The 26,321-nt window shown below is 39.2% G+C and overlaps 1 protein-coding gene and 1 non-coding gene across 5 annotated transcripts in view; both read left to right on the forward strand.

Annotated features, from left to right (window-relative positions):
* The window catches only part of Dym (dymeclin), a 320,347-nt gene that overhangs the window by 28,243 nt on the left and 265,783 nt on the right, over nucleotides 1–26,321 (forward strand). For all 4 annotated transcript variants that reach the window (XM_070029178.1, XM_070029181.1, XM_070029180.1 and 1 more), the window contains exon 3: nucleotides 16,495–16,547. In XM_070029178.1, the coding sequence (XP_069885279.1) occupies nucleotides 16,495–16,547 (53 nt within the window). The remainder of the gene's footprint in view (nucleotides 1–16,494; nucleotides 16,548–26,321) is intronic.
* LOC138832711 (U6atac minor spliceosomal RNA) lies at nucleotides 13,385–13,507 on the forward strand. Its single transcript, XR_011373650.1, has one exon. It is a non-coding gene; the product is annotated as a U6atac minor spliceosomal RNA (small nuclear RNA).

Raw genomic sequence — 26,321 nt, forward strand, 5'->3', positions numbered from 1 at the left:
CAAAACTATGGGTCATAATCACTGGTACCTTATGTTTTGATGTCTTTTTTTTTTTTTTGGGTCCGGTCATGGGGCCTGGACTCTGGGCCTGGGTGCTGTCCCTCAGCTCTTAGCTCAAGGCTAGCACTCTATCACTTGAGCCACAGTGCCACTTCCGGCTTTTTTCTTATGTGGTGCTGAGGAATCGAACCCAGGGCCTTGAGCATGCAAGGCAAGAGCTCTACCACTGAGCCAACTTCCCAGCCCCTCTTTTTTTTTTTTTTTTTTTGTTGGTTGTGGGGCCTGAACTCCAAGCCTGGGCACTGGCCCTCAGCTCTTCAGCTCAAGGCTAGCGTTCTACCACTTGAGCCATAGCGCCACTTCCAGCTTTTTCTGCTTATGTGGTTGCTGAGGAATGGAACCCAGTGCCTTATGCATGCAAGGCAAGCACCCTACCACCGAGCCGACTTCCCAGCCCTTGAGGTCATTTTTTTACAAAAATACACGTAAGCAGATGCATAATCTGTCTAGTATTTTACCTTGTTTGGGTGGAGTGTGTCTTTCTGGCTAAGGAGCTGCTCAAATGATCCTTTCTTAAAGTTTCTTTATTAGCTTCGTCACTTGAGAAATAGGAAAGCGATCTTTATTGAATTAACTTAAGAATTTCTAGCTGGAAGAAACAATTACATGCTGGTACATTTTTTTTTTTAATCTTTGGTGCCTGTCTCTGTATTTTTATTCTTTTTGGCATACTTTATGTACAGTTTTATTAGGACTTTTAGTATCTCACAGAGGTGAGATACTAAACTGTCTTCTAAATTCTCTTTGAATCTTTCATCATAGGTTTGCTTGGGTGGTGACCAAAATAACCTACGAGGCCATTTTATAATGTAATAAATAATTTGAGACTTTCCTTAGTGTGTTATTTTCTCAAGTTGAGGGATCACAAGAAGTTCAGTTATATCTTGAGTCAAAACTTTCATTTTCTGACCTTCACGTGGACCTTTTTTTGTACCAGTATTGGGACTTGAACTTAGGACTTTGGCCACCCCAGCTTTTCTGACTCGAGGCTGGCACTCTGACACTTGAACTATAGCTTTACTTTCAGCTTTTTGGTGGTTAATAGGAGATAGAAGTTTCACAGTGCTAGGCGCTGGTTTGAAGCCAGCCTGGGCAAGAAACTCTGTGAGACTCTTACCTACAGTTAACCACCAAGAAGTTAGAAGTGGAGCTGTGGCTCAAGTGGTACAGTGCTAGCCTTGCGCAAGAAAGCTCGACAGTATCCAAGCCCTGAGTTTAAGCCCAAGGACTGGCACAAAAAAAAAAAAAAAAAGAAAAAAGCTCATGGACTTCCCTGCCTGGCTGGTCTCAGCTTTCTGAATAGCTAGGATTACAGGGCTTAAATTCTGGGCCTGGGTGCTGTCCCTCAGTTCTTCATCTCAAGGCTAGCACTCTACCACTTGAGTCACAGCTCCACTTCTGGTTTTCTGGTGGTTTATTGGAGATAAGAGTCTCATGGACTTTTTCTGCCCAGGCTGACTTTGAACTGCAATCCTCAGATCTCAGCCTCCTGAGTAGCTAGGATTACAGGCGTGAGCCACGGGCACCCAGCTGTTTTGTTTTTTTTTAACAAGCATTTTTGTTAGCATAGATACTGTAAAAGACAATTTTGTAATCTACTGGTACTGGGGATTGATGCTAGGGTCTCTGGCATGCTAGGCCTGTTATCACATCACTGAACAACATCCCCAGCCCTTAAACTGAAAGTTAACTTGATTCTGGGAGGGGTGTGGGTGGGGAAAGTATAACCAGCATTGTTAGGGAATACTCCAAGTTTTATTCCAAGTATCCTTTGAGTCTTTTCCTCATTGTGTTGGAGGAATTTAACTTTAAGTCATTTTTTAATTCCTTACTTTCTCAAGAAAATAAACACAAAATTATCTAGTGTAGTAGCTGATGAAATTTTGACAGTTTAATAGTTACAGTTCTTTCATTTTGGCAGTTGAATGACAGCATATAGAATTGACTGTAAAACCCATGAATATAAACAGTGTTTTGGTTTTGCTTGATATATTAAAATTGCTATACTAAATGTATATGCAACTTTTATTCTTTGACTTTTTCTTATGAATAGGCCTTTTTAGAAAACTAACAGTTGCACAATTGAACTAGTAAATGGGCCGATTCTTGTTATTTTATGAATGATTCCTAGTAATTTTCTCTGCTAACATAAGGGGAAGATATTCAGAAATGCTTCTATGCTTTTCTGAATGATTAGTTCAGAATGATTTGTTGATTAACTCAGACTATGTCTTAAACTTCAAACATTTGTCAGAATAGCTATGTTGTAAAGTCAATTTATGGCAGAACTTTCAATTCAAGGTATTAGAACATTTTTAGTACTTACTTTATAAAACTTGTAATTGTAGTTTCATTGCTCAGCAGACCAGTGTTCAGAAGTCTAATTTTCCCCCAGCAACTTTTTGTGCATCTGCTTTTCTTTAAAGATTGGAACTTTCAGTTTTTTATATTTCATTATTGAGATTTGGGAGTAATGTACTAAATGTGCCTTGAAATAAAATAAATAAAGCCAATCTAAGTAATTGAAAGTTGTGATTTAGAGAATATATAATTTAAAGTTTTAGCTTCCCTGAAAAACTAAAGTTTTATGGTATCATAGCAGTTTCAAAAAAGTCAACCATCAGGGTTGTATCTAGATATACACCTTCTTTTAAGTATTTATAGAAATTTCAGGTGGTTAGAGCAGTGTTTATAAGTTGATATTATGTAGGTTTGCTTGAAATAAGAAAGTATTTAAGGGGCTGGGAAGGTGGCTCAGTGGTAGAGCACTTGCCTTGCATGCATGAGGCCCTGGGTTTGATTCCTCAGCACCACATAAACAAAAAGAAAAAAGCCAGAAGTGGCGCTGTGGCTCAAGTGGTAGAGCGCTAGCCTTGAGCTGAAGAGCTGAGGGACAGCGCCCAGGCCCAGAGTTCAGTCCCATGACCAGACTGCCCCCCCCCCAAAAGAAAGTATTTAATGCCTACATTGAAACAGTATTAACCTAGAAGTTAAATTTCTTCTTCTTCTTTTTTTTTTTTTTGTCAGTTGTGGGACTTAAACTCTGAGCCTGGGTGTTCTCCCTCAGCTCTTCAGCTGAAAGGGAGTGTTCTGCCACTTGAGCCACAGTGCCACTTCCAGTTTTTCTGGTGGTTTATTGGAGATAAGAGTCTCATGGATTTTCCTGCCTGGACTGGCTTTGAACTTCGATCCTCAGATCTCAGCCTCTTGAGTAGCTAGGATTACAGGCATGCCACTAATGCCCAGCCTTTTATTCTTACATTGTGGCATTACTCAAAGTTGCTTGAGTAGCTTCTGTATTTCCTCCACTTGTGAAGTATTACTCAGTCAGCTTCTGAAAGTTTTGAACAAATGTTGAATGAAACAAGCATGTTGAGATAACTTTGAATAATGTATAAGACAATGTAAAATGTAGGTTAGTCCAGTAATTTATTTTGCATGTCAGCAATTAATGTACAAGTATGTTCCAGCATATTTTGTGTGTGTTTGTGTGTGTGTGTGTGTGTGTGTGTGTGTGCATGTGTGTGAGTGCACGCGCCAGTCCTGGTGTTGAACTAAGGGCCAGAGCTTTTTTGCTAAAGGCTACTGCTTTAAAGGCTACTACTTGAACCACAGCTCCACTGTTGGTTTTTGAGTGGTTAATTGTAGGTAAGCGTTTCATGGGGACTTTTCTGCCCTAACTGGCTTTGCACATGACCCTCAGAACTCAGCCTTGGAGTAGCTAGGATTACAGTCATGAGCTACCAACCCTGGGTCACTTTTGGCTTTTTTTTTTTTTTTTTGCTGGTTGTGGGGCCTGAACTCTGGGCCTGGGCACTATTCCTCAGCTCTTCAGCTTAAGGCTGAAGCCACAGCTTCACTTCCAGCTTTTTCTGCTTATGTGGTGCTGAGGAATCGAACCCAGGACCTCATGCATGCAAGGCAAGCACTCTACCACTGAGCCACCTCCCCAGCCCCCCCACTTTTGGCTTTTTGATGCTTAATTGGAGATAAGAGTCTCATGGACTTTTCTATCTGAACTGGCTTCAAACCCAGATCCTCAGATCTTAACCTCTTATGAATAGCTACAGTTATAGGTGTGAACCACTAACAAGTATGTTTCTTTTGTAAACTTTTCTATAATATTTTAAAAAATTGAGATGATAATGTGTTTGAATTCAGAGCCTTGAGCTTGCTTAACTGTTGCTCTTCCACTTGAGACATGCCTCCATCCCTGATTTTTGCTTTTTTGCAGATAGGGCCTTGTGAACTTGTCTGCCTATAATGGCATTGAACTTCCCTCTCAGCTCCAGAGTAGCTATGATTATAAGCATTAGCCATGGGTGCCTGGCTCAACAGTATTTTCCCAAATCTTTTCCCTTCTTGAAATATATGCTTTAAGATACATCATAAAGATTACCTTCAACTTAATTTTAGCTAAACAATCTCAAACTTCTGAGATAGGAAAATTAAGATTAATGAAGGTTGGCTAAATGTATAATTACTTGGTTCAGTATTTTAAAAATGAACCATTTTTCTCTACAGAGCGTAAAAATCTTTAAAGAAAATCTAATTTTATGTGGTGCTATAGTTTGGATGTGGTTTGCTCTTAAGGGTTGGTATTAGGAGCTTGGTCCCCAGTGTGGCTCCTTGAAGAGTTGGTGGGACCTTTTAAGAGATGAGATGCTGCCGGGCGCTGGTGGCTCACGCCTGTAATCCTAGCTACTCAGGAGGCTGAGATCTGAGGATCGCGGTTCAAAGCCAGCCCGGGCAGGAGAGACCGTGAGACTCCTATCTCCAATAAACCACCAGAAAACCGGAAGTGGCTCTGTAGCTCAAGTGGTAGAGTGCTCACCTTGAGCTGAAGAGCTGAAAGACAGCGCCCAGGCCCAGAGTTCAAGCCCCACGACCGACAAAAAAAAAAAAAAAAAAAAAAAAAGAGATGAGATGCTATGAGAGGATGTTATTGGCTCCTCTCCCTCTGGCTTCTTGTCTTGCCTTCCATCTATCTGATCTCCTTTGTACACGTGATTCCACTATGATGCCATCTGCCCTCATGTGTCCCATCCAAGGGAACTCTTAACTCGAAGCCAAATTGAGGGGCTTGTGCAATCTTTGATTTTCAGCTTCAAAATTATGCATTAAATAAAAGAATATTTGCTTTATAAACAGCTAGCTGCAGTTATTTCCTTATAAGTAGCAGAAAATAGACTAATAATCAAGATACTTTTATGTTGGATAAGTTATTTTTAGGTTGTAGTATCTTTCTCTATCAATTGATTTCCTTTTTTTTGTCGGTTGTTGGGCTTGAACTCTGAGCCTGGGCTCTGTCCCTGAGCTCTTTAGCTCAAGGTGAGTGCTCTACCACTTGAACCACAGCACCACTTCCAGTTTTCTGGGTGCTAATTGGAGATAAGAGTCTCAAGGATTTTCCTGCCCGGGCTGGCTTTGAACCACAATTCTCAGATCTCAGCCTCCTGAGTAACTAGGATTACAGGTGTGAGCCACCAGTGCCTGGCTTGATTTCCTTCTTTTCTAAGATTACATATTATTCAGCCTTCTTTTTGTTTTTCCTCTCAAAAATTTTAGGAAGTATTTATTTTAGTGTGGATAAAGTAGGAAGAGAATGGAAAGAAAAAGGGTGAGGGGGAAGGAAACAATTCCTGCAACTTCCCATGCAGGAAATAGGAGTAAAAGACTCAAAGTAGTGTCAATCCCTTATTTTTTTCTTTAATCCTTCAAGGCTGAAGCCATGGTACCTCTGATGTTACTTAAAAATCCAGTGTGAGCAGATGAAGCAGAAGGAGAAAGATGGGTTGACAGGAAGAGAGAGACTGTGGACATAGGAAAAAAGCACTGAAAGATAGAAGCCACTAAAGGAGTACAAACAATTCCTGGTGCTACATATTGACTCCATTAATAATACTGCTGATCATTAAGTCACCAGTTTTACTGTGCTGCTTTTATTAATTACTTGTATTTCCTTGCAGATTGTATCCTGTCTCACCTGATAATACCAGATAAAACTTCCTGTAAATAATTTTAGCACATTTTCATATGTGACAGTTATCAGGAATATTGTTTAATCTGTGATTCATGTTATGTGTTTATTTTGGTTGTAGAAACTTGAATTCTAGAGCTACAGTTTTCATATGAAAGTAAGTTTATTCCATGACAACAAATTTTTGTTGATGTTTATTCATCAGTTTTGGAAAATTGCTTGACATTTAACAATGATATACTCTGTTGACCAGTGAAAGGATTGTGTGCTTTAACATTGAGCTCTGGTCTTTTGTTCTTTCATTTTGAACTGGTGAGATATGTCCCCTGAGGTGGTTGTGGACAGACAGATGTATCCATCAAGACCAGGATAATTTTGTTCTTGTCACCTGAATTGTGGCTGATGACATTTGGAAATACTTTCTGCTTCAGTAGCTTACAATTGATCATCTGTCTTTATAATAAAACATCCACAACTTTTTACTTAATATTGGCTACATTTAAAAATTTTTCCTGACAAATCCAATTCTGCTCACTAGACTGAAGTTATAACTAGAGTTGTTTGTCATGCTGTAACATGCAGTTAAAACTACTTTGTAAATTATATATTTCAGTGTTCTCCATCTCCCATAATATTTAATGCAAAAATTGACTGATACTACCTAAGAATTTAGGTGGTGCTGAATGGAATTTGTTCCAAGTTTGCAATAACTTGGTAGCAATTTACTAGTTAGACATCCTAGCCTTAATGAAAGCCTTTATGAAGGCCATGTAGAATATTTTATTTAATTAATTTATTTATTTATTTTTTGGGTCCAGTCGTGGGGCCTGAACTCTGGGCCTGGACGCTGTCCCTCAGCTCTTCAGCTCAAGGCTAGCGCTCTACCACTTGAGCCACAGCGCCACTTCCAGCTTTTTTTCTTTTTGCTTATATGGTGCTGAGGAATCGAACCCAGGGCCTCAGGCATGCAAGGCAAGCGCTCTACCACTGTAGAATATTTTAGAGAGAAGAAATCTATATTTGTGATAGAATGTTTTCTGATTATTTACTGACAGTATATGCTTATATAAGTATAAAAATAACTAGATTGGTGTCAAAAGATGTGAGTTTGCAATTTTGCAAATTTAACATTATGAGAGGTTATAAGCCAGTGTTAGGTAATTGGTTAAGTCTTTCCATCATGTAATTTGTGAAACTCATTAGAATGGAAGCATTCATTGACATAGCAAATGCACTTCTAGAGTTCATGTTGAGATAATTGCATAATTTCATGAATATATGTAGAAAGATATGTAAAGATATTTGTAGCATTATTTATGATAGAAAATTGCTAACAATGTAAATGTTCACAATGAGGAGTTTGAATAAATAAATAAACAAAAATGCCATATCAGCATGCGGAGACAATCATTAAACATGATTATATGTTTATAAACATAGAAAAGGACCTCTCAAGTGATTAAAGCTAAATTACATAGCATAATCTTGTTTTTGCAATACCATGTATAAAGATGTGTATATTTACATAACATTTTCTTGCAAATGTAGATAACTCTATAACTAAATGGTCTACTATTTAAACTGCTTTTGAAATAATATAGTTTTTTTTTTTTTTTTTTTTGGCTAGCCATGGGCTTGAACTCTGGGCCTGGGTACTATCCCTGAGCATTTCAGCTCAAGGCTGGCACTGTACTACTTGAGCCATGGCGCCACTTCCAGCTTTTTCTGTTTATGTGGTACTGAGGAATTGAACTCTAGGCCAGCACTCTACCACTGAGCCACATTCCCAGCCCAGATATTTTTTTTTAATATACAGAGAAGTTTCTAGTATCCTTTGGTCAGTTTTCTGTTACTCTTAGATCTTCATTAAAGCATCAAAATGAGGTTGAAATTGTTACAATCCCAGAGCTTATTGAGATTTCCATGATTTGTTGTACATACATACATACATACAAACATACATTGATTTGCATGTGTTTTATCATATGTGTAGATTCATAAAACCATTGCCACAGCCAAGATACAGAACTGTTACAACCTGACATGACTATCTTATGCTTTTTCTTTCTTTTATTTTTTTGGGTCCGGTCATGGGGCCTGAACTCTGGGACTGGGTGCTGTCCCTCAGCTCTTCAGCTCAAGGCTAGCGCCCTACCACTTGAGCCACAGCGCCACTTGCGGCTTTTTTCTTTTTGCTTATGTGGTGCTGAGGAATCGAACCCAGGGTCTCAGGCATGCAAGGCAAGCGCTCTACCACTGAGCCACCTTCCCAGCCCTCTTTTTAAAATTTTTATATTATTTTAAGTTGCTGTACAAAGGAATTACATTTAACAAAGCAATTTATGAATGCGATATATCTTGATCAATGTCACCCCTTTATGTATGGTATGTGTGTCTATCTTTGGAAGGTTAAGGGATAGGCACAGAATTCAAGGAAAAATGGGTAAAAAAGTGCAGCAGTGGAGCTCACTGGACTCTGATGAAAGTGAACTATACAGGCTGGGAAGGTGGCTCAGTGGTAGAGCCTTGCATGCCAGAGGCCCTGGGTTTGATTCCTCAGCACCACATAAGCAAAATGAAAAAAGCCGGAAGTGGTGCTGTGGCTCAAGTGGTAGAGCACTAACCTTGAGCTGAAGAGCTGAGGGATAGTGCCCAGGCCCAGATTTCAGGCTCCACTACAGGACCCCCCCTCCCCCCCAAAAAAAGAAAGAAAGTGAACTATACAAATTGTGGGTGGGGATCAGGGGAAAGGACTGGGAGAGAGAGGAAAGGGAAGACTCTGCAAGAAAGAAAATTTACTCATTACCTGACTCATGTAATTGTAATCCCTTTGTACGTCACCTTTATAATAAAAAATAAAGTAAATTAAAAACATAAAAATGCAGTTTAGCAAAAAAATAAAACACAGAAAACAAAGATTTCTTTTTTTGGGGGGGGGTCTGGTTGTGGGGCCTAAACTCTGGGCCTAGGCGCTGTCCCTCAGCTCTTCAGGTCAAGGCTAGCGCTCTACCACTTGAGCCACAGCGCCACTTCCGGCTCTTTTCTTTTTGCTTATGTGGTGCTGAGGAATCAAACCCAGGGCCTCATGCATGCAAGGCAAACGCGCTACCACTGAGCCACCTTCCCAGCCCCAAACAAAGATTTCTTGCTGTGTATTTGAATAGTTCATTACTTTTTAGTTTCTCAGTAGTAATCTATGTATGGATATACCATAGTTAGTTGGAATAGTCATCCATTGGGAGACGTTTGTATTGCTTCCAGACCTTTTGTCTATGATGAATAAAGTTTACATGAATATTCATTTGCAATTTTTTATTACTTCGAGATAAATGCTCAAGAGTACAATTGCTGGGTTGTATGGTAAGCACACATAGAGTTTTTATATGAAACTGACAATCCTTTTTTAAAGAACTGTTGTGTCATTGTATTTTTCTTTAAAAAATTAATGAGAGATCCAATTTCTCCACATCTTTTCCAGCATTTGATGTTACCCTTTTTTTGGGGTCAGTCGTGGTACCTGAACTCAGGGCTTGGGCTTTGTCCCTGAACTCTTTTGTTCAAGACTAGCTCTCAGCACTTTGAGCCACAGCTCGCTCCATGGCTAGTTTTTTGAGTGGTTAATTGGAGATAAGAGTCTCACTGGGACTTTTCTGCCTGGGCTGGCAGTGATCCTCAGATCTCAGTGTCCTGAGTAGCTAGGATTACAGGCTTGAGCCGACAGCGCCCAACATTATCTATTTTCATAATGATTTATTGTGTGTAGTATTAATCTCATTGTGGGTTTTAGTAGTTTTCTTATCAAGAAAAAAATTATTATTTTTTGGATACAAGGTTTTACTGTGTAGCCAAGACTGGCTTCATCAAGATTCCCTTGAATGTGTCTTTTCTTTATAAAAATAAAAATTACGTAGGTTTACATTTTTATTCTACCACTTACTTCCATTGTAAGTCTCAGTTAAAGAGAAATAGCATATACTGTTCCTTTTTCACAGTATGGTTGTAAGGATCAAATGTATAGTGTGTGTTCAGAACCACTTTGTGAACTGTGAAGTTTTATTTATTTATTTATTTATTTATTTATTTATTTATTTATTTATTTATTTATTTATTTATTGTCGGTTGTGGGGCCTGAACTCTGGGCCTGGGCGCTGTCCCTCAGCTCTTCGGCTCAAGGCTAGTGCTCTACCACTTGAGCCACAGCGCCACTTCCAGCTTTTTCTGCTTATGTGGTGCTAAGGAATTGAACCCAGGGCCTCATGTATGCAAGGCAAGCACTCTACCACTGAACCACCTTCCCAGCCCGAACTGTGAAGTTTTATATGTTAAGTATTTGCTACTTAATACTGAGGAGTTTTGCCAGGTAAATGAGAAATATTGGTATCCATTATAATTTACCATACTTCTATTGTAATAAAACTTTAATGTCAATAGAAATCAAAGCAGCTTTTGGGAGGCTAAGGCAATAGAATTGCCAGGTTCAAGGCCAGACTGGACTACTAGTAAGTCCCTGTCTCAAAAAATAATATAAACAAACAAGAAGCATATACACATAATGTGAAATGTATTTTTGTTCACCTATTTTTTTACATTTTTAAATTGATATGTTAGTTGTATTAGGGGGTTTTATTTTGACATGTCCATATAGTTTGTTTTGAGACCAAAGTTTTTACTATATATGTAGCTTCCAAGTTTGTGATCCTCCTGAGTGTGCCTTCCTAAATTCTGGGTTTAGAAGTGGGTACTACCACAGCCAGTTGTTACCAATAGCCCTTTGACACAGCTGCTTTGATACTATTTCAAAATGTTAACCACTAATGATGTTTCCTACTTCCTTCCAGTGTAAGGTTAGTAACTTATTTGCTGTTATTAAGGAATAAATATTTGAAAAATATCTTTAATACTTATATTTTGTTTTATAGTTAATTGAAGGTTAGAGAATTCACAGTGATTGAGCTGTGTGCTAGATGCCTTCTACACATTGTTATATGGCTCTCACAGCTATCCTGTGAGACAGTAGTGTCCTTGTATTTTGCAGAAGAGGGATCAGATTTTCAATTTAGTAATGTGTATAGGTAGATTGTTCTAATAGGGAATGAAATACTGGAACTTAAATATGTAGTTGTATAATCTGTACTCTTCATCATATTGAGGCACACAGCATTTTCAGTAACTGGCTTTTAATAGACAATTCACATGCAGTTTGGCCATTTTGTTAATTAATGTCAATGTTTAAATCCAGAAGTAATATGCTTGGTGGACATGTTTTGAAATGACCAGTTGCAAATCCATCCCATTTCATTCTTGTTGGAAATCTTTAGTATTTTAATTTGCTATATAATTTTAGTGGAATATTAGTAGACTTTTTAAAGATGTCTGTGTTCTAATTTAGTGACAGACATTTTTTGTTGTTGTTGTTTATCGTAGGCCTGAACTTTGGGTCTGGGTGCGTCCCTCAGCTCTTCAACTCAAGGCTAGTCTTCTACCACTTGAGCCACAGTGCCACTTCTGGCCTTTTCTGCTTATGTGGTGCTGAGGAATTGAACCCAAGGCAAACATTCTACCACTGAGCCCCCAGACAATTGTTCTTTATGAGTCTGTGTCCTAATGCTTAGCAACAGTGGTTCTTATGACCTGACTTAATGGAATTGTAACTATTTGGTACAACTACTTGATAATAATAAAAAGTTGCAGAGGGAAACTCTTCTGAGTCTTACATATATGTTGGTAGAGGCACTATTCTAATTTTTTTCATTTTGCTACAATTTTCAGGATGGTAGGAGGCATACTTGGGACACATGCTGCTTTGTGTGGTTTGATAGTATGTGGGTTTTTTTTGTGTGTATAATGACCCTTCATTACATTTAGGAAAAAGTGTATTAAGATTCTTGATACACTTCATTATATATGGTCTTATGCACTTAGCAATTGGGCTATTGAGATCTCCTGTTAAGAATATCATAGGCATATTCAAGTTATTACAAATGAGGGAAACCATGCAACCTACTTTTCTTTGGGCCTGGCTTACCTCACTTATTATAATTTTTTCTAGGTCTTTCTATTTCCTTATAAATGGGGCAATGTCATTCTTTCTGATGGAAGCATAGAACTCCATTGTGTATATATACTACATCTTGATCCATTCTTCTACTAGGGGCATCTAGGTTGGTTCCATATCTTAGCTGTGGTAAATAATGCTTCATTGAACATGGTTGTGCTAGTAGCATTAGTATGGCCTTGTTTGTGGTCATTTAGGTAAATGCCCAGGAGTGGGATTGCTGGGTCATAGGGGAGTTCTATGTTTAGTCTTTTGAGGAACCTCCTTATTGCTTTCCAGAGTGGCCAAACAAGTTTGCACTCTCACCATTGGTGTGGTAGTGTTCCCTTATGGCAACATCCCCACCAGCATCTGTTGTTAATTGGATTTCTCAATAATGGCCATTCCTACTGGGGTGAGGTGGAATCTCCATATTGTTTTGATTTGCTTTATTTTATGGCCAGAGATGTTGGGCATTACTTCATGTATCTAACTTTTTTTTTTTTTTTGCTTATGTGGTGCTGAGGAATTGAACCCAGGGCCTCATGCCTGCAAGGCAAGCGCTCTACCACCGAGCCACCTTCCCTGCCCATACTTCATGTATCTATTGGCCATTCTTATTTCCTCTTCAGAGAAGTCTGTCTTTAAGTCTTTAGCCCACTTGATAATGGGGTGGTTGTTTTTTGAGGATTTTTTTTGGGGGGGATTTAATTTTTGAGCTCTGGGTATAGGTTCTCATTGTGTTCTGTAGGCAGTTTTATTTCTGTCATAGTTTTCTGTATCCTTTGTCTTGTATATAAATTTATCTGATTGATGGAAGGGAAAGGGAATCACAGAAACAGCAGGGCAAGGGTGAACTAATCAACAATGATACTCACTTACACTATGTTGGAAATGAACTATACAATGGGGAGAGGGGAGTAGCAAGGGGAAAGCAGGAGAAAATGAGGAAGTGGGTAACAGTGTTTAAAAAGTACTCAGCCGGGTGCTGGTGGCTCTCGCCTGTAATCCTAGCTACTCAGGAGGCTGAGATCTGAGGATCGAAGTTCAAAGCCAGTCCAGACAGGAAACTCCATGAGACTCTTATCTCCAATAAAACCACCAGAAAACCAGAAGTGGCGCTGTGGCTCAAGTGGTAGAGGGCTCTCCTTGAACTGAAGAGTGCAGGGACAGCACCCAAGCCCAGAGTTCAAGCCCCACAACCAACAAAACAAAACAAAAAGTAATGTATGCATTACCTTACTTATGTAACTATAATCCCCCGTTCATCACTTTTACAGTAAAGATATATATTTTAAAAAAAGATTCTTGTGATGTATGAAAGGAGAGATTAGCACTCCCCTTGACAAGGATGGAAGAGACCCTTGGGCCTGACAACACACATACGGTTAAGGCATTGCCACCTACTTCGTGGCATCTAACCATCATTTAATGTATTTAAATTATACTATGTGATTTTTTTTTTCTTGAATGTTCTTCCCCCACAGTATAACCCCTGTATTTGATGTCGGTGCCCTACATCTTGTATATACATTTTTCTAATTTGGGGAGAGGAAGGGAAATAACAAAATGCTGAAATAAGGATACAGGTTGACCCATTGTAACAATGAGATGTACAAGACACTATGTTGAAAACAAACTTTACACCTTGGGGAGGGGGAGGAGTTGGGGAGATGGGGAGGGAAGGGATGGGAGAGGAAAAACAAAGGAAGTGGTAACAATGCTCAATAGGAAATGTACTCATTACCTTACTCATGTAACTGTAACCCCTCTGTACAGTATTTTTACAATAAAAAACATAAAGATTCCTCATTCTCTTGATCTGTTTTACCTTGCCTGTCTTCTCTGCTATTTATACCCCAGTAACTTAATTTTGTTACGATGTATGTTGTCAGATTCATTGAAGGTGGCATAGATTACTTTAATTGTTTGAAACTTAGATGAAATTTGACTGTATTTTTGATATTTCTTGCTGTAGTTCTATAGCGGAAGTCTTATAGGAATGTGTATAGAATTTGAGGTTGGTGTTGATAACAGATTTCTCCCTAAAGATTTATGAAATCAAAATAAGAGAGTGAATACATTAAAAAGCAATCTGTGAAAATATTAATAACCATTTTATTGATTAATTGATTAGGGAAGCCCAATGAAGATTCTAAAAACTGGAAAAATCCCCATCCCTATTTCAGATTTTCTTATGGGGAGGTATGTATGAGATCCTTGGGCATAGCTTTCTAGTCCCTTTAGTTCCATTGTTCATTGGGATGTCACCAGCAAAACTGAGATTACTGTTCTGTGACTCCATTTGTGCTGCTGCCAGAATTATGGTCATGGTCTGAGAAGAAGGTCCCTTGTGTGCCATATTACTTCAGATAGAGTCATATCTGGTCTTAGATCAATATGGTTGTTTATCTAGCATTTAGTTTGTTTAGTGAAAAGTTCAACTAATAGATTACTCATTTTAAGTATTGATCCCTAACCTCTCACTGTGGACAGTTTTCTAATTGACTATGTAGATTTGGATTTTATATATATAGCACATTTGAAGTACTCTGTGTGGTACTAATTTACTTAATCCGAATTAGTATGAATATTTGCTCCTTTTAAAAATCTCCTCTTTGTATGTTTCCAGTGCTCAAATCTGCCTTCTGAATCAACACTTGGTTTCTAATTGTAATTGTCTTGGAAACATTGGCATATTTTTGCAATACCATTTTACTTTTATTTACGGCAAATGATGATTTGTTAGTTGCCTGCTGCCAGAACATCTGAGCTCATTTGTTTAACTAAAACAGTACTGTGCATAGATGCCTATAACAGGCAGCAACAGTTACCAACCACCCCAGTTGCTTACCACCTCATTATGGCTCTAAATCAAGCAAATGGGAAAGCAGATTATTCCTACATGTTTCAAGAAACTAGAGAATGGAGGGATGAGAGGAAAGAAATTCTATTATAACAATTAGTGTGTTGGTTTTGGCAGAAGTGTGCCTGGCTGATTTCTTTTATAGAAATATTTCAGAGTGCAGAAATTACAGGCACATTGCGAAAGAACCCTGCAAGTCCTTTATTGAACAGATAATTACCAAGTGTTTTCCTCCAGTGAAACCAGTCATGGTGGGATACATGAGTGAACAATGCACTTTTCCTGTTTTCATAGAGAACTGAAGATGCTTTTGCCCAGAAGTGGTGATTGCTCAGGAGGTGGGGGCAATACTGGCCCCAGGTACTAAGAGCCAGGCTTGTACATAACTGCAAGTGCTAGCTGGCCCACCACAAGGGGGAGCTTTCAAAGGGAAAGGGGATCATTTTGACCAAGAAAGATCAGCTATTTACATTTGGAAATAAGTAAACATCTTTAAAACTCCTCCCCCAGACCCCACTACACTGTGCTCCATATTTAAACCCACCTCGTGCCCTCTAGGATAAATAAGCACTACCACTGAGATTCATATCCAATTATCTTTAAAATATCTTAACAAAAATTTAAACTTGAAGGCTGAATGTAGGAAGTTTCTTGAGGAGCAAGAAGAAATAATTTTGTCATCTTCACAAGAAGTACAAGATAGTGGTATTCATTTATACAATTTTTACTAAATATCTGCTTTATGCTAGCCTGGGAGCACCACGATGAAGAAACAGTTGACTCTTACACACACACACACACACGCACGCACGCACGCACGCGCGCAGTTTTATGATTGGATACTTTCTTGATCTTACATGATCAAAGGTTTTCTAGAAAAAACCATGTCCAACCACCCTTATCCCTTTTAAGGCTAAATAATATATTACAAATAAATGAGAGCACTATGAGTTGGGTGTCCTGTCTAAGAAATGATTGCCAAATTTAAGCGTAAACCTTTTTCCAAGGGTTTCTTCTAAAGACTTCTGTCCATCTTTGTCTGTCTATGCCTTCTGGCTCAGTGTCACTTTGTGTCCACGTCTGTTTCTGTATGTTTGTCTCCATCTGTGTATGTCTGTGTCCTTTTATATATTTGAGAATTGTTGAAGCTTGTATATGTATTCTTGCCTTCATTTTCTTTTTAACTGATAGAGTATTGCAGGTGTCAGCGGTACAATGTATATCTCCTAAAAATGCTGACATTTTTCTAAATAATTATAATTTTACTAGCAGTTCTTCTTGAGAATTGGACAAATGGAGCTCCTACTTTGTGTTCACTACTTTGGAGTGCCTGTCTTGAATTTTTTGGTTTACGTCCACCTAAACCCATCTCTGAGCACTTTCATATTGAAGGTTAATTTTCTTAACTACATTGAAAATTGAAGCTTCATTTCTTATTGCTGATTTTGTTCCCCATGTTTTCTTATTTATTTTTCTCTCATTTATATATTCCTTTGATACTTAGTATTTAACAGATGTTTAATATTGTGGTTATTTTCTTCTTTATCTCTGCAGTACTGAGTTGAAGCTGTTAGAAGAGGCAACCATTTCAGTCTGCAAGTCTTTAGGTAAGATGGAAGAGTATGCATGTGTGTACATGTGTGTATGTGCACCCATATGTGTATATGTGGAAGGAGCAGTACTTTCAACTATTTGTAATATTTTTCTTTTTTAAATTAGCATACATTAATACTATGCGGGGGTTTCTTTGTAATAATTCCCTAGATGTATCCACTGTACTTTGAACAATTTTATCCCTCCATTGTATTTCCATACCTCTTACCTTTTTTTAAAAAAAGTTCTTAAATACTGGAGCAAGGGGTTTAAGAAATACTTAGGGAGGGCTGGGAAGGTGGCTCAGTGGTAGAGTGCTTGCCTTGCATGCATGAGGCCTTGGGTTCGATTCCCAAGCACCACATAAGCAAAAAGAAAAAAAGCCGGAAGTGGCGTTATGGCTCAAGTGGTAGAGCGCTAGCTTTGAGCTGAAGAGCTGAGGGACAGTGCCCAGGCCCAGAGTTCAGGCCCCATGACCGACAAAAAAAAAAAGCTCAGGAAGCTCAAAGTTGCTATGATTGTGGTAGAGGTTGTGATAACTGAACTCAAGCATGACAGTAGAGACTTAAAAGTGCATGCATAGAGCAAAATAGGAAGGAGTAGTATTAGAAAATAAGTGAGTGCTATCAGACAGGTATGGAATGTCCAAACTAGGAAATGTATTGTTATAGGCAGCAACTGAAGGAAGCATTTCAGTGTCATACAAATATTTCATGATAGTTACAATATGCCCAAATGCGAATACATGTTTATATATTTCCTCTTTAAAAATTTCCACAACTTTAATATTTTATACTATTTTGAATATTTACATGCTTTAGTCCTATGTTAGACTTGAGTATAATCTTATGTCAATTTTGCTACTTATTAAATGAATGCTAAATGTCACGTGTTTTCCCTCTATGCATCACTTAATGGATGCATAGGATGATTCTGAAGTTTAGCTGTTGTGAACAGTGCTACTATAAACATGGGTGTGCCAGTATCTCTTGTGTATGTTAATTTTAATAACAAATTTTGGTAGAGGAATATGAATTAATAAAGAGGCATATTCTTCTTAATGGTAATAGAAGTTATAATTCTATTTTGGCACACCTTGATACTATGAGAAGGTACTTTAAGTTAATGCATATCATTCTGTCAGTACATACCTGGCTATGATTGTAGTGGAAGCAAGCAAGTATGCTGAGGTAAGCCACAGATATCCATTCAGCTTCTTTTCTTAAACATTGAAATACTGAGAAAAGTAAAAATAGTAAGTAAGTTGTTTAGTGGCATGGATAGGTAGCATAGAAGTCATGATTTGTTCTGTAATATGTATGTCTGCTACCTTGGCAGCATATGCCATTGTTGGCATAACAGTGCAAACCAAAATATTATTTGCTAAAATATATTAGGAAGCTTCTTTATAATCACTTGATGCTTTGGCAAAAAAGCATGGGATCTGGAATGATTATATGATATTAATTTCAGCTCTGGGTTTTATTAACAGAACCTTATTTTCTTCACTTAAGTTGAGGTTAAAGAAACCTATGGTTTTACAGGATTCTTGAAAATATATAAATTGAAATATCCAATATAAGACAGAATTTAGATATCAGTTGTTATTAAAATCAGTAGCTGTTACCTTTTTGGATATTGTTCATAACAATTATAAAGGAATGTATTTGCTTTTTATATTTTTATGTTTTAAGCAATTATAATCATATTACATTGTTGTTTTGAAAATTGGCAATGTGAAAATTAGTACCTTTTTTTAGGAGCCCTAGAAAGTGATAGTGATATGCTGCCACTTGAGTCAAAGGGCTTTTTTTGTTGTTGTTTGTTTTATGAATCAACTGAGTGATCATGGGACTTTTGTGCTTGGTCCTGTACATGTGATGTATTGCTTTTATGGATTTATACAGCTTGAACCATCCATGCATCTTGAGGATGAAATTAACTTTATCATAGTGTCTGATCTTTTTAAGGTGGTATTGAATTGGTTTGCACAAATTTAATTGATAACATTTATACCAATATTTAACAAGGAGATTTTTCCAGCTGATGTTACTATAGAATATGAAAGTATTCCATCATGATCCTCTTAATTTTTTTTTATACATGTAATACTCCCTTTTTCATATCTAAATCTTCCTCATTTGAATCTCTTTTCTCTCTCTTTTGGCCAAATTAATGCCTTATCTTCTTATTTTTTTAAAGAACAAACTTTTTGTTCTATTGACTCTTGATTTTTTTGGGGGTGGGGGGGTCCGGTCGTGGGGCCTGAGCTCTGGGCCTGGGCGCTGTCCCTCAGCTCTTCAGCTCAAGGCTAGCACTCTACCACTTGAGCCACAGCTCTACTTCCAGCTTTTTTCTTTTTGCTTATGTGGTGCTGAGGAATCGAACCCAGGGCCTCAGGCATGCAAGGCAAGCGCTCTACCACTGAGCCACCTTCCCAGCCACTCTTGATATATATTTTAAAGTCTCAAGTTTCATTAATTTCTCCCCTAATCTTACTATTTCTTTCCATCTGCTAATTTGGATTTGGTTTGTTTTTGTTTTTCTCAAAATTTGAGGGTTATCTTTAGGCTATTCATTTGAGAACTTTCTGGGTTTTTATGTTGTTGTTGCTGTTGTTGTTTGGTTATTTATTTATTTATTTGGTCAGTTATGGGGCTTGACCTCAGCCTGGGCTTTGTCCTTGAGGTTTTTTGCTCAAGACTAGTGCTCTACCACTTTGGAGCCACAGCTCCACTTTGGTTTTCTGGTGGCTAATTAGACATAAGTCTCATGGACTCCTCTTGCCTGGTCTGGCTTCAAACTGTAAATGTCAGATCTCAACCTCTCCTGAATAACTAGGATTTCAAGCATAAGCCATCTTAGTTGTTTTATTTTGGTGTGTGTTTTTTTGGTGGTGGTGGTGTTTTAATATAGGCATTCATAGCTAAAAATTGCTGTTTTACCACTGACGTTGCTCTTTCCTGTTGGTTCTGATAGGTTGTGTTCTCATTTTCATCAAATTCCAGGAACTTTTTGATCTTCCCTTTATTTCTTTAGTGACTTACTTATAATTTAATTAAACCATGTGTTATTAGTCTTCATGTGTTTGAGTATTTTCTTTTTTTTTTTTTGCCGGTCATGGGGCCTGAACTCTGGGTCTGGATGCTGTCCCTCAGCTCTTCAGCTCAAGGCTAGCGCTCTACCACTTGAGCCACAGCACCACTTCCAGCTTTTTTCTTTTTGCTTATGTGGTGCTGAGGAATCGAACCCAGGGCCTCTGGCATGCAAGGCAAGTGGTCTACCACTGAGCCACCTTCCCAGCCCCTTGGTTTGTCATATATGGTTATTATTGTTTTAAGCAATGTTCCTTCTATTCCTATTTTTCCCAGAGCCGTTTTTTTTTTTTTTTTGGTCCGGTTGTGGGGCCTGAACTCTGGACCTGGGCGCTGTCCTTCAGCTCTTCAGCTCAAGGCTAGCACTCTACCACTTGAGCCACAGCGCCACTTCTGGCTTTTTTCTTTTTGCTTATGTGATGCTGAGGAATGGAACCCAGGGCCTCATGCATGCAAGGCAAGCGCTCTATCACTGAGCCACCTTCCCAACCCCTCCAGAGCTTTTAACATGAATAGATGTTGTATTTTATCTAAAGCCTGGTCAATGGCGATAATCATGTGATACTTGACCTTGGATCTGTTGATGTGATGGATTACATTTATTGATTTACATGTTAAACCATCCCTGCATCTCTGGAATGAAGTCTACTTGGTCATAATGTATGATTTTTTTGATATGTTTCTGGATTCTGTTGGCTAAAAGAAATTTTTTTTTTGGGTCAGTTGTGAGGCTTGAACTCTGGACTTGGGCGCTGTCCCTCAGCTCTTCAACTCAAGGCAAGCACTCTACTGCTTGAGCCACAACGCCACTTCCAGTTTTCTAGTGGAGATAAGAGTCTCATGGAGTTTCCTGCCCAGGCTGGCTTTGAACCTCGATCCTCAGATCTCAGCCTCCTGAGTAGCTAGGATTACAGGCGTGAGCCACCAGCACCCAGCTGTTGGCTAAAATTTTATTGAGGAGCTTTGCACCTGTGTTTATCAAAGAGCTTGGTCTGTAGTTCTTTTTTTTTTCTTTTCTAGTATTATTGTATTTGGATCTATTTTTTCCTGTAAGTCTGAGAGCATTTGCTTAACTTATTTGGGTACACCAATATTTGGAGAGTATAAATTGGTAATGGTGATATCCTCTTCTTGGGTTGTTCCCTGTATTAATATGTAGTATCCTTCTTTGTCTTTTTGTATTAATTTTAATGAAAAGTTTATTTTGTCAGATATCAGGATGCCAACTCCTACTGTCTTGCTGGGAGTATTTGCATGGTAGATCTTCCTCCATCTCTTCACTTGGAGTTTGTTTTTATCTTTGGCTGTGTGATGGGTCTCTTGAAGACAACAAATGGATGGATCTTGTTTTCTGATCCAATCTGCTGTTCTTTTTCTTTTGATTGGTGAATTGAGTCCATTAATATTTATGATTATTAGAGAGAGATGTATTGTGTTTCCTGTCCTTTTCCTGCTTTCCTAAGTTTTTCTTCTTTCCTTTCTGCCTGTGCTTACTAAGTTGATCTTCTAGTGATGTCTGTCTGATATAGATCCCTGATCTTGATTTTTTTCTTCAGATTGTGTTCCCCCTCTTAATATTCTTTGTAGTGCTGGCTTTTTGTTTATGAATTCACTTAGTTTTTCTTTACTGTTAAAAAGTTTAGTTTCTCTGCTGAATGTGAATGCTAGCTTTGCTGGATATACCAGTCTGGGTTAGCAGTTATTGGTTGTCAGGGCTCAGATGGTACTTTCGTTGCATTCAGTGTCTGTGTGGACAGATCTGCAGTGATTCTGATTTTTTTTTCTCCATGGTAATATAGCTCCTTTTTTGTTTTTGCTATGTTCAAGATCATTTCTTTATTGTTCAAATCTAGCGTTTTATGCCTAGAAGTGTTCCTTCTGGGATTCTGTTTGCTAGGTGTTCTGTATGCTTCTGTTATGTAGATAAGATTTTCTCTTTTAAGATTAGGAAGATTTTCAGTGATGATCTTATTGAATAAATGTTGCATCCCTTTGTTTTGCTATTCCTTACCTTTGTCGACCCCAATTATATGAAGGTTAAATTGCTTGGCACTGTATGCTTGTTCTTGGACTTCCCTTTGGTGTATTTTGAGTTTTTTCCCCCCCATATCTGTGATTTTTCTTTCCAGTTGCTGCATTTTGTCTTTAGTACCTTATATTCTGTTTTCCACTTCATTCTCTGTATGGCTTCCATTGTGGTTTGCATGGAGGAAATTGAATCATTTATGATTTCTCTGTTGGTTCTCAAAGTATTAATCTCATCTTTTAAAGAGATGTGTAATGCATCTGTTTTTGAGTGCATCTCTTGTTTGAATTCCTGGATCTCTTGATAATTTGTTTCTTTGTTCTTTCAATTTCTGATCCATTTCTTGCTTTAATTCTTGAGCCATTGCCTCTATCAGCTCTTGGATTGTAGCATTTGTCTTCTGTTTCTTTTTCTCTTTCACTGGAATTCTTTCCTGGGTGGCTGCTGGTCTTTGGGGATGGTTTGCTGTCTTGGCTGTTGATGAATCTTGTAATTTTTCACTGTAATTTTTCACATGAGAATTCAGGGATTGGAGATGAATCTGGAACTCTGTTTTGGTCAATAGGTGGCTGCCTATGCTTGGCTCTGGGTTGGTTCCTAGGTCCATTGTTGAAGCTTGCTCTCAGCTCTGGGCTGGCTTAGACTTTGCCTGGTCTTGGTCCTGTTGGGGGAAGGGCCGATCTCCAGCTGATAATCTGACCCATGTAGGGCTCACTCTTGGTAGATTCTAGTGGGCAGACACACTCCATCCTCTACTGAGGCATGCGCTCAGTGCCTGAGGTCAGTCAGGGACAGGTGGTTTAGACAGCTTGGGCCCTTGCCTGGGACACAGGTGGGGCTCATTCAGCCACCTGCTGGAGCCCACAGGCAGTTCCCGACTTCAGCCAAGGACTGGAAGCCTAGACTGTTTGTGCTCTCTTCCAAGGGTGTTCTTGGCAAAACCAGGTGGGCTGGATATATTCCACCAGTTGCTGGAGCCCGCTCACAGTTCCAAACTTTAGCTAGGTACTACTGGCCTAAGCTGCCCAATCCCCAGCCCCACAGGTGGGGCTTCTTCCACCACTGGCTACTGAGGCCCACAAGCACTGTTCCCGCCTTCAGCTAGGGTCTCGTGGACCTGGGCTGCTGGGTTTCCCGCCATGGACACACAGGTCGGACTTCCGTTGATGTTGGCTGCTGGGGCCCACAGACCCAGTTCCTGATTTCAACCAACGACTGGTCACGTTTGAGCTCCCTCCCTGGGGCGCTCTTGGTCAAACCTGGTGGGCTGGTGTGCTCCACCGGTTGCTGGGGCACTTGCACAATTCTCAGCTTCAGAGGAACCAGTAGCCCAGGTGGTAGGGAGGTTACTACCAGCACTGATCTTCCATGGTGGGGGGGCATCCCTCATAGGATACTCACTTCTTCTGGAACTAGTTGGTGACTATCCAGCGGTGCTGGGGTAGATTGCTGTTTCTGTGTGCTGTAGGTCACTGGTCACCACCACATTCCTAGTTCTGTTGAAGATGATTGTGGGCTGGGCCGGGTGGTGGTGGGAGCTTGGGGTCTGCATTTCTCTGTCTCTGTTTACACAGTCCAGGTCCTTCACCAGCACCATGTTAGGCTTCTGCACTGGAGTTCTATGGACCACTGTGGCTCTGGGGTCCCTGGCAGCTGCAAGCTGGCAGCTTTCGGGGCTTGGCCTGGAGCCAAGCCTTCAGTGAGGGGTGGGATGAAGGTCTTTGTGCTTTTCCATCTTTGTGTAGGTTCTGGAGTTTTCTCCTGTTCTTTTTTCACTTTCAGTATTTCTCTGGTGTTCACTTTTTTGCTTTTGTTGGTCTCCTGGGGAAACCGAATGTTGGAACTCGAACTCTCTATTTGGTTGGAGAGAGCTGTGGTATTTCCCTACTGTTTCATCGCCATCTTGGGTCCCCCCTTATTATATTTTTTTATTTAATTTTTTATTGTTACTATAAATGTTATGTACAAGGTTACTGTTATATACGTCAGGTAAAGGGTACATTTCTTTTTGGATAATGTTATGCTTTCCCTCACTCTTTCCCAGTTTTCCCTTCCATCCCTACCCACAAGTTGTATAATTCATTTTCAACATATTGTCTACTGAGCACTACAGCTGCATCTATACTGTATCTTTTTATTGGAGAATTGAGACTATTAACATTCAACATTAATAGAATGTGTTTCCTAACATTTTCTTGTTTTTATACTAGTTATTTCTTTGCTATTTTTTGATAATCTACTCATCTAATAGGGCTTATTTTTTTCTGCATTTAAATGTTTTTTATTTTCTTCTGTGGGTAACATATCTTTTTAAAACAAATTTCTTCTGATTTTTTTTTTTTTGTTGAATGTCTTTTAAAAAATATGTTTTTAGTTTAGTTGCCATGAATTCCTTTTGTTTTTCTGGGAGATTTTATTTCTTTTTCAATTATGAAGGATTGCTTTACTGGGTACACTAATCTAAGTTTGCAGTTATTATTTTTTTTAAGAGTATCACAGACTTTTTTTTTTTTTTGTCGGTGGTGGAGCCTGAACTCTGGGCCTGAGCACTGTCCCTCAGCTCCTCAGCTCAAGGCTAGCACTCTACCACTTGAGCCACAGCGCCACTTCTGGATTTTTTTCTGCTTATATGGTGCTGAGGAATCGAACCCAGAGCCTCATGCATGCAAGGCAAGCACTTTACCACTGAGCCACCTTCCCAGCCCATGCAGTTATTATTTTTCAGGGTTTGAATTAATGACCTTTCACACCTTCTTGTTTAGAAATCTGCTGTGATTCTAATGGTCTTGCCTTTGTACATAACTAGTTTATTTTCTTTGCAGCCTTCATAGTCTTTTCTTTTCTCTTTTTTGACAGTCTTGGGGCCTGAACTCAGGGCCTGGGCACTGTCCCTGAGCTTCTTTTGCTCAAGGCTAGCACTCTACCACTTCAGCCACAGTGCCACTTCAGCTTTTTCTGGTACTGAGGAATTGAATCCAGGGCTTCACACATGCAAGGCAAGCACTCTATCACTAAGCCACATTCCCAGGCCCATAATTTCTTTACACTGTGTTTTTAAACTATAAAGTGTGTAGGGGCATTTTTTCTTATCTTGGCTGTTTGGTGTTTAATCTTTGTCCATGGGATTAGTCCTATCTTTCTTGAAATTGAAGAGTGAAGGGACTGAGAAAGGATTAGGGATAAAGGAACAGGAATAGTAGAAAACATGAGCAAGTAAACATTTATACATGAAGGGAAAAGGATATTGTAAATGAGAAGGGGTATAGAAGATGGATGAAGAGCCAGACACTGGTGGCTCACACATATAGACCTAGCTACTAAGACAGATCTGAGGATCATGGTTCAAAGCCAGCCAGAGAAGGAAAGTTCATGAGACTCCAGTAAACTATCAGGAAACCGGAAGTGGCATTGTGGCTCAAGTGGTAGAGCACTAGCCTTGAGCTGAAGAGCTGAGGGACAGTGCCCAGGCCAAGTTCAAGCTCCATGACCGACCAAAAAGAAAGAAAGAAGAAAATGGATGAAAATGTGATTTAAAATTTAAAACGGAGAGGCAAGTACAGTGGTTCAGCTATGATAACTCTGGAGAAAAAGAAAGGGAGAAAGAAGGAAAACTAATAAGTAAACCAAAGGAATTTAATAACCTACACTAAAAAAAGTAAAAACTAGAATGAAAATGGCCTATGGCAAATACACAGAAAAAAATCATACAGTTAAATTAACAAAAAATAGAAACAAACAGCAACAAACGCATTTGTATAAAACATTGAGAGGTGTTTTTGTTTTTGTTTTTTTTTTTGTTCTTTTTTTGTTATTCCCTGTCCTTCAATATAAATTCTGCTCTGTGGAGTTCAAGACATTTGTGGAACTAATGTGGCTTAGCTCTGGGTAGGAGGACTCTCCCTCAGCAGTCAGTACACAGAGCTAAGGGTTAGTCTCTAGACAGTGAATATTTTGGAAGCTAAGGCTCAAAAAGGTTCCTTGTTGTCCTGGCCCCAGCAGTGAGAGTCTTTTCTTCGGAGAGGGTGTAGCAATGGATAACTGCCACACCTACATCTTCTAGCTGCCTCTCAGTACCTCTGCTTTGTGACCCAGCACTTGGGTTCCATACTGCCTCCATTGCCAGTTATCTGGAGTGACTGCCTTTGGAGTCTCATTTATTTCTTGTGAAGGCCTGCCAGGTAAAATTAGTGCTTAACAAGGAGTTAAGTTAGTGGCTTAACAAGGAGTCCCAAGCCTCTCTCATCTGATATAGCCAGGCTTCCAAAGCCTCTGTTGTCTAAGCTGACAGTATTGCTTTCTGCAGTTCAGATTTTCTTGCAGGGTCCTGTCAGTCACACTTCCCTCAACTACCTCTCATGACTGATTTATAACCGAATTCTATGGCAGTGCCCTTTGGATCATTGAGCTGCTCCTGGGACCCAAAATAACTTCGTCTGGACAGTAGGCACTCTCACAAGCTCGTAATTCACTGTTCCCTCCAGAGCTAAAGGGAGCTTCTTCACCCAGGCTAACCTATACTATACCCTGTATGGAGCTAAGGCTTGCAGGTTTTGTAGGATTTTTCTCAAAGCCAGAGTGGACAGGTCTATGGAATTTTATCCTCTATTGGAGTCTATTTCCCTTGCCACAGTTAGAGATCCAATGACTGGCTCTTTGCTGCTTTTCTT

This window comes from Dipodomys merriami, unplaced genomic scaffold, assembly GCF_024711535.1.
Source record: "Dipodomys merriami isolate MVZ:Mamm:240054 unplaced genomic scaffold, mDipMer1.0.p SCAF_2, whole genome shotgun sequence".
NCBI classification, from domain to species: Eukaryota; Metazoa; Chordata; class Mammalia; order Rodentia; family Heteromyidae; genus Dipodomys; species Dipodomys merriami.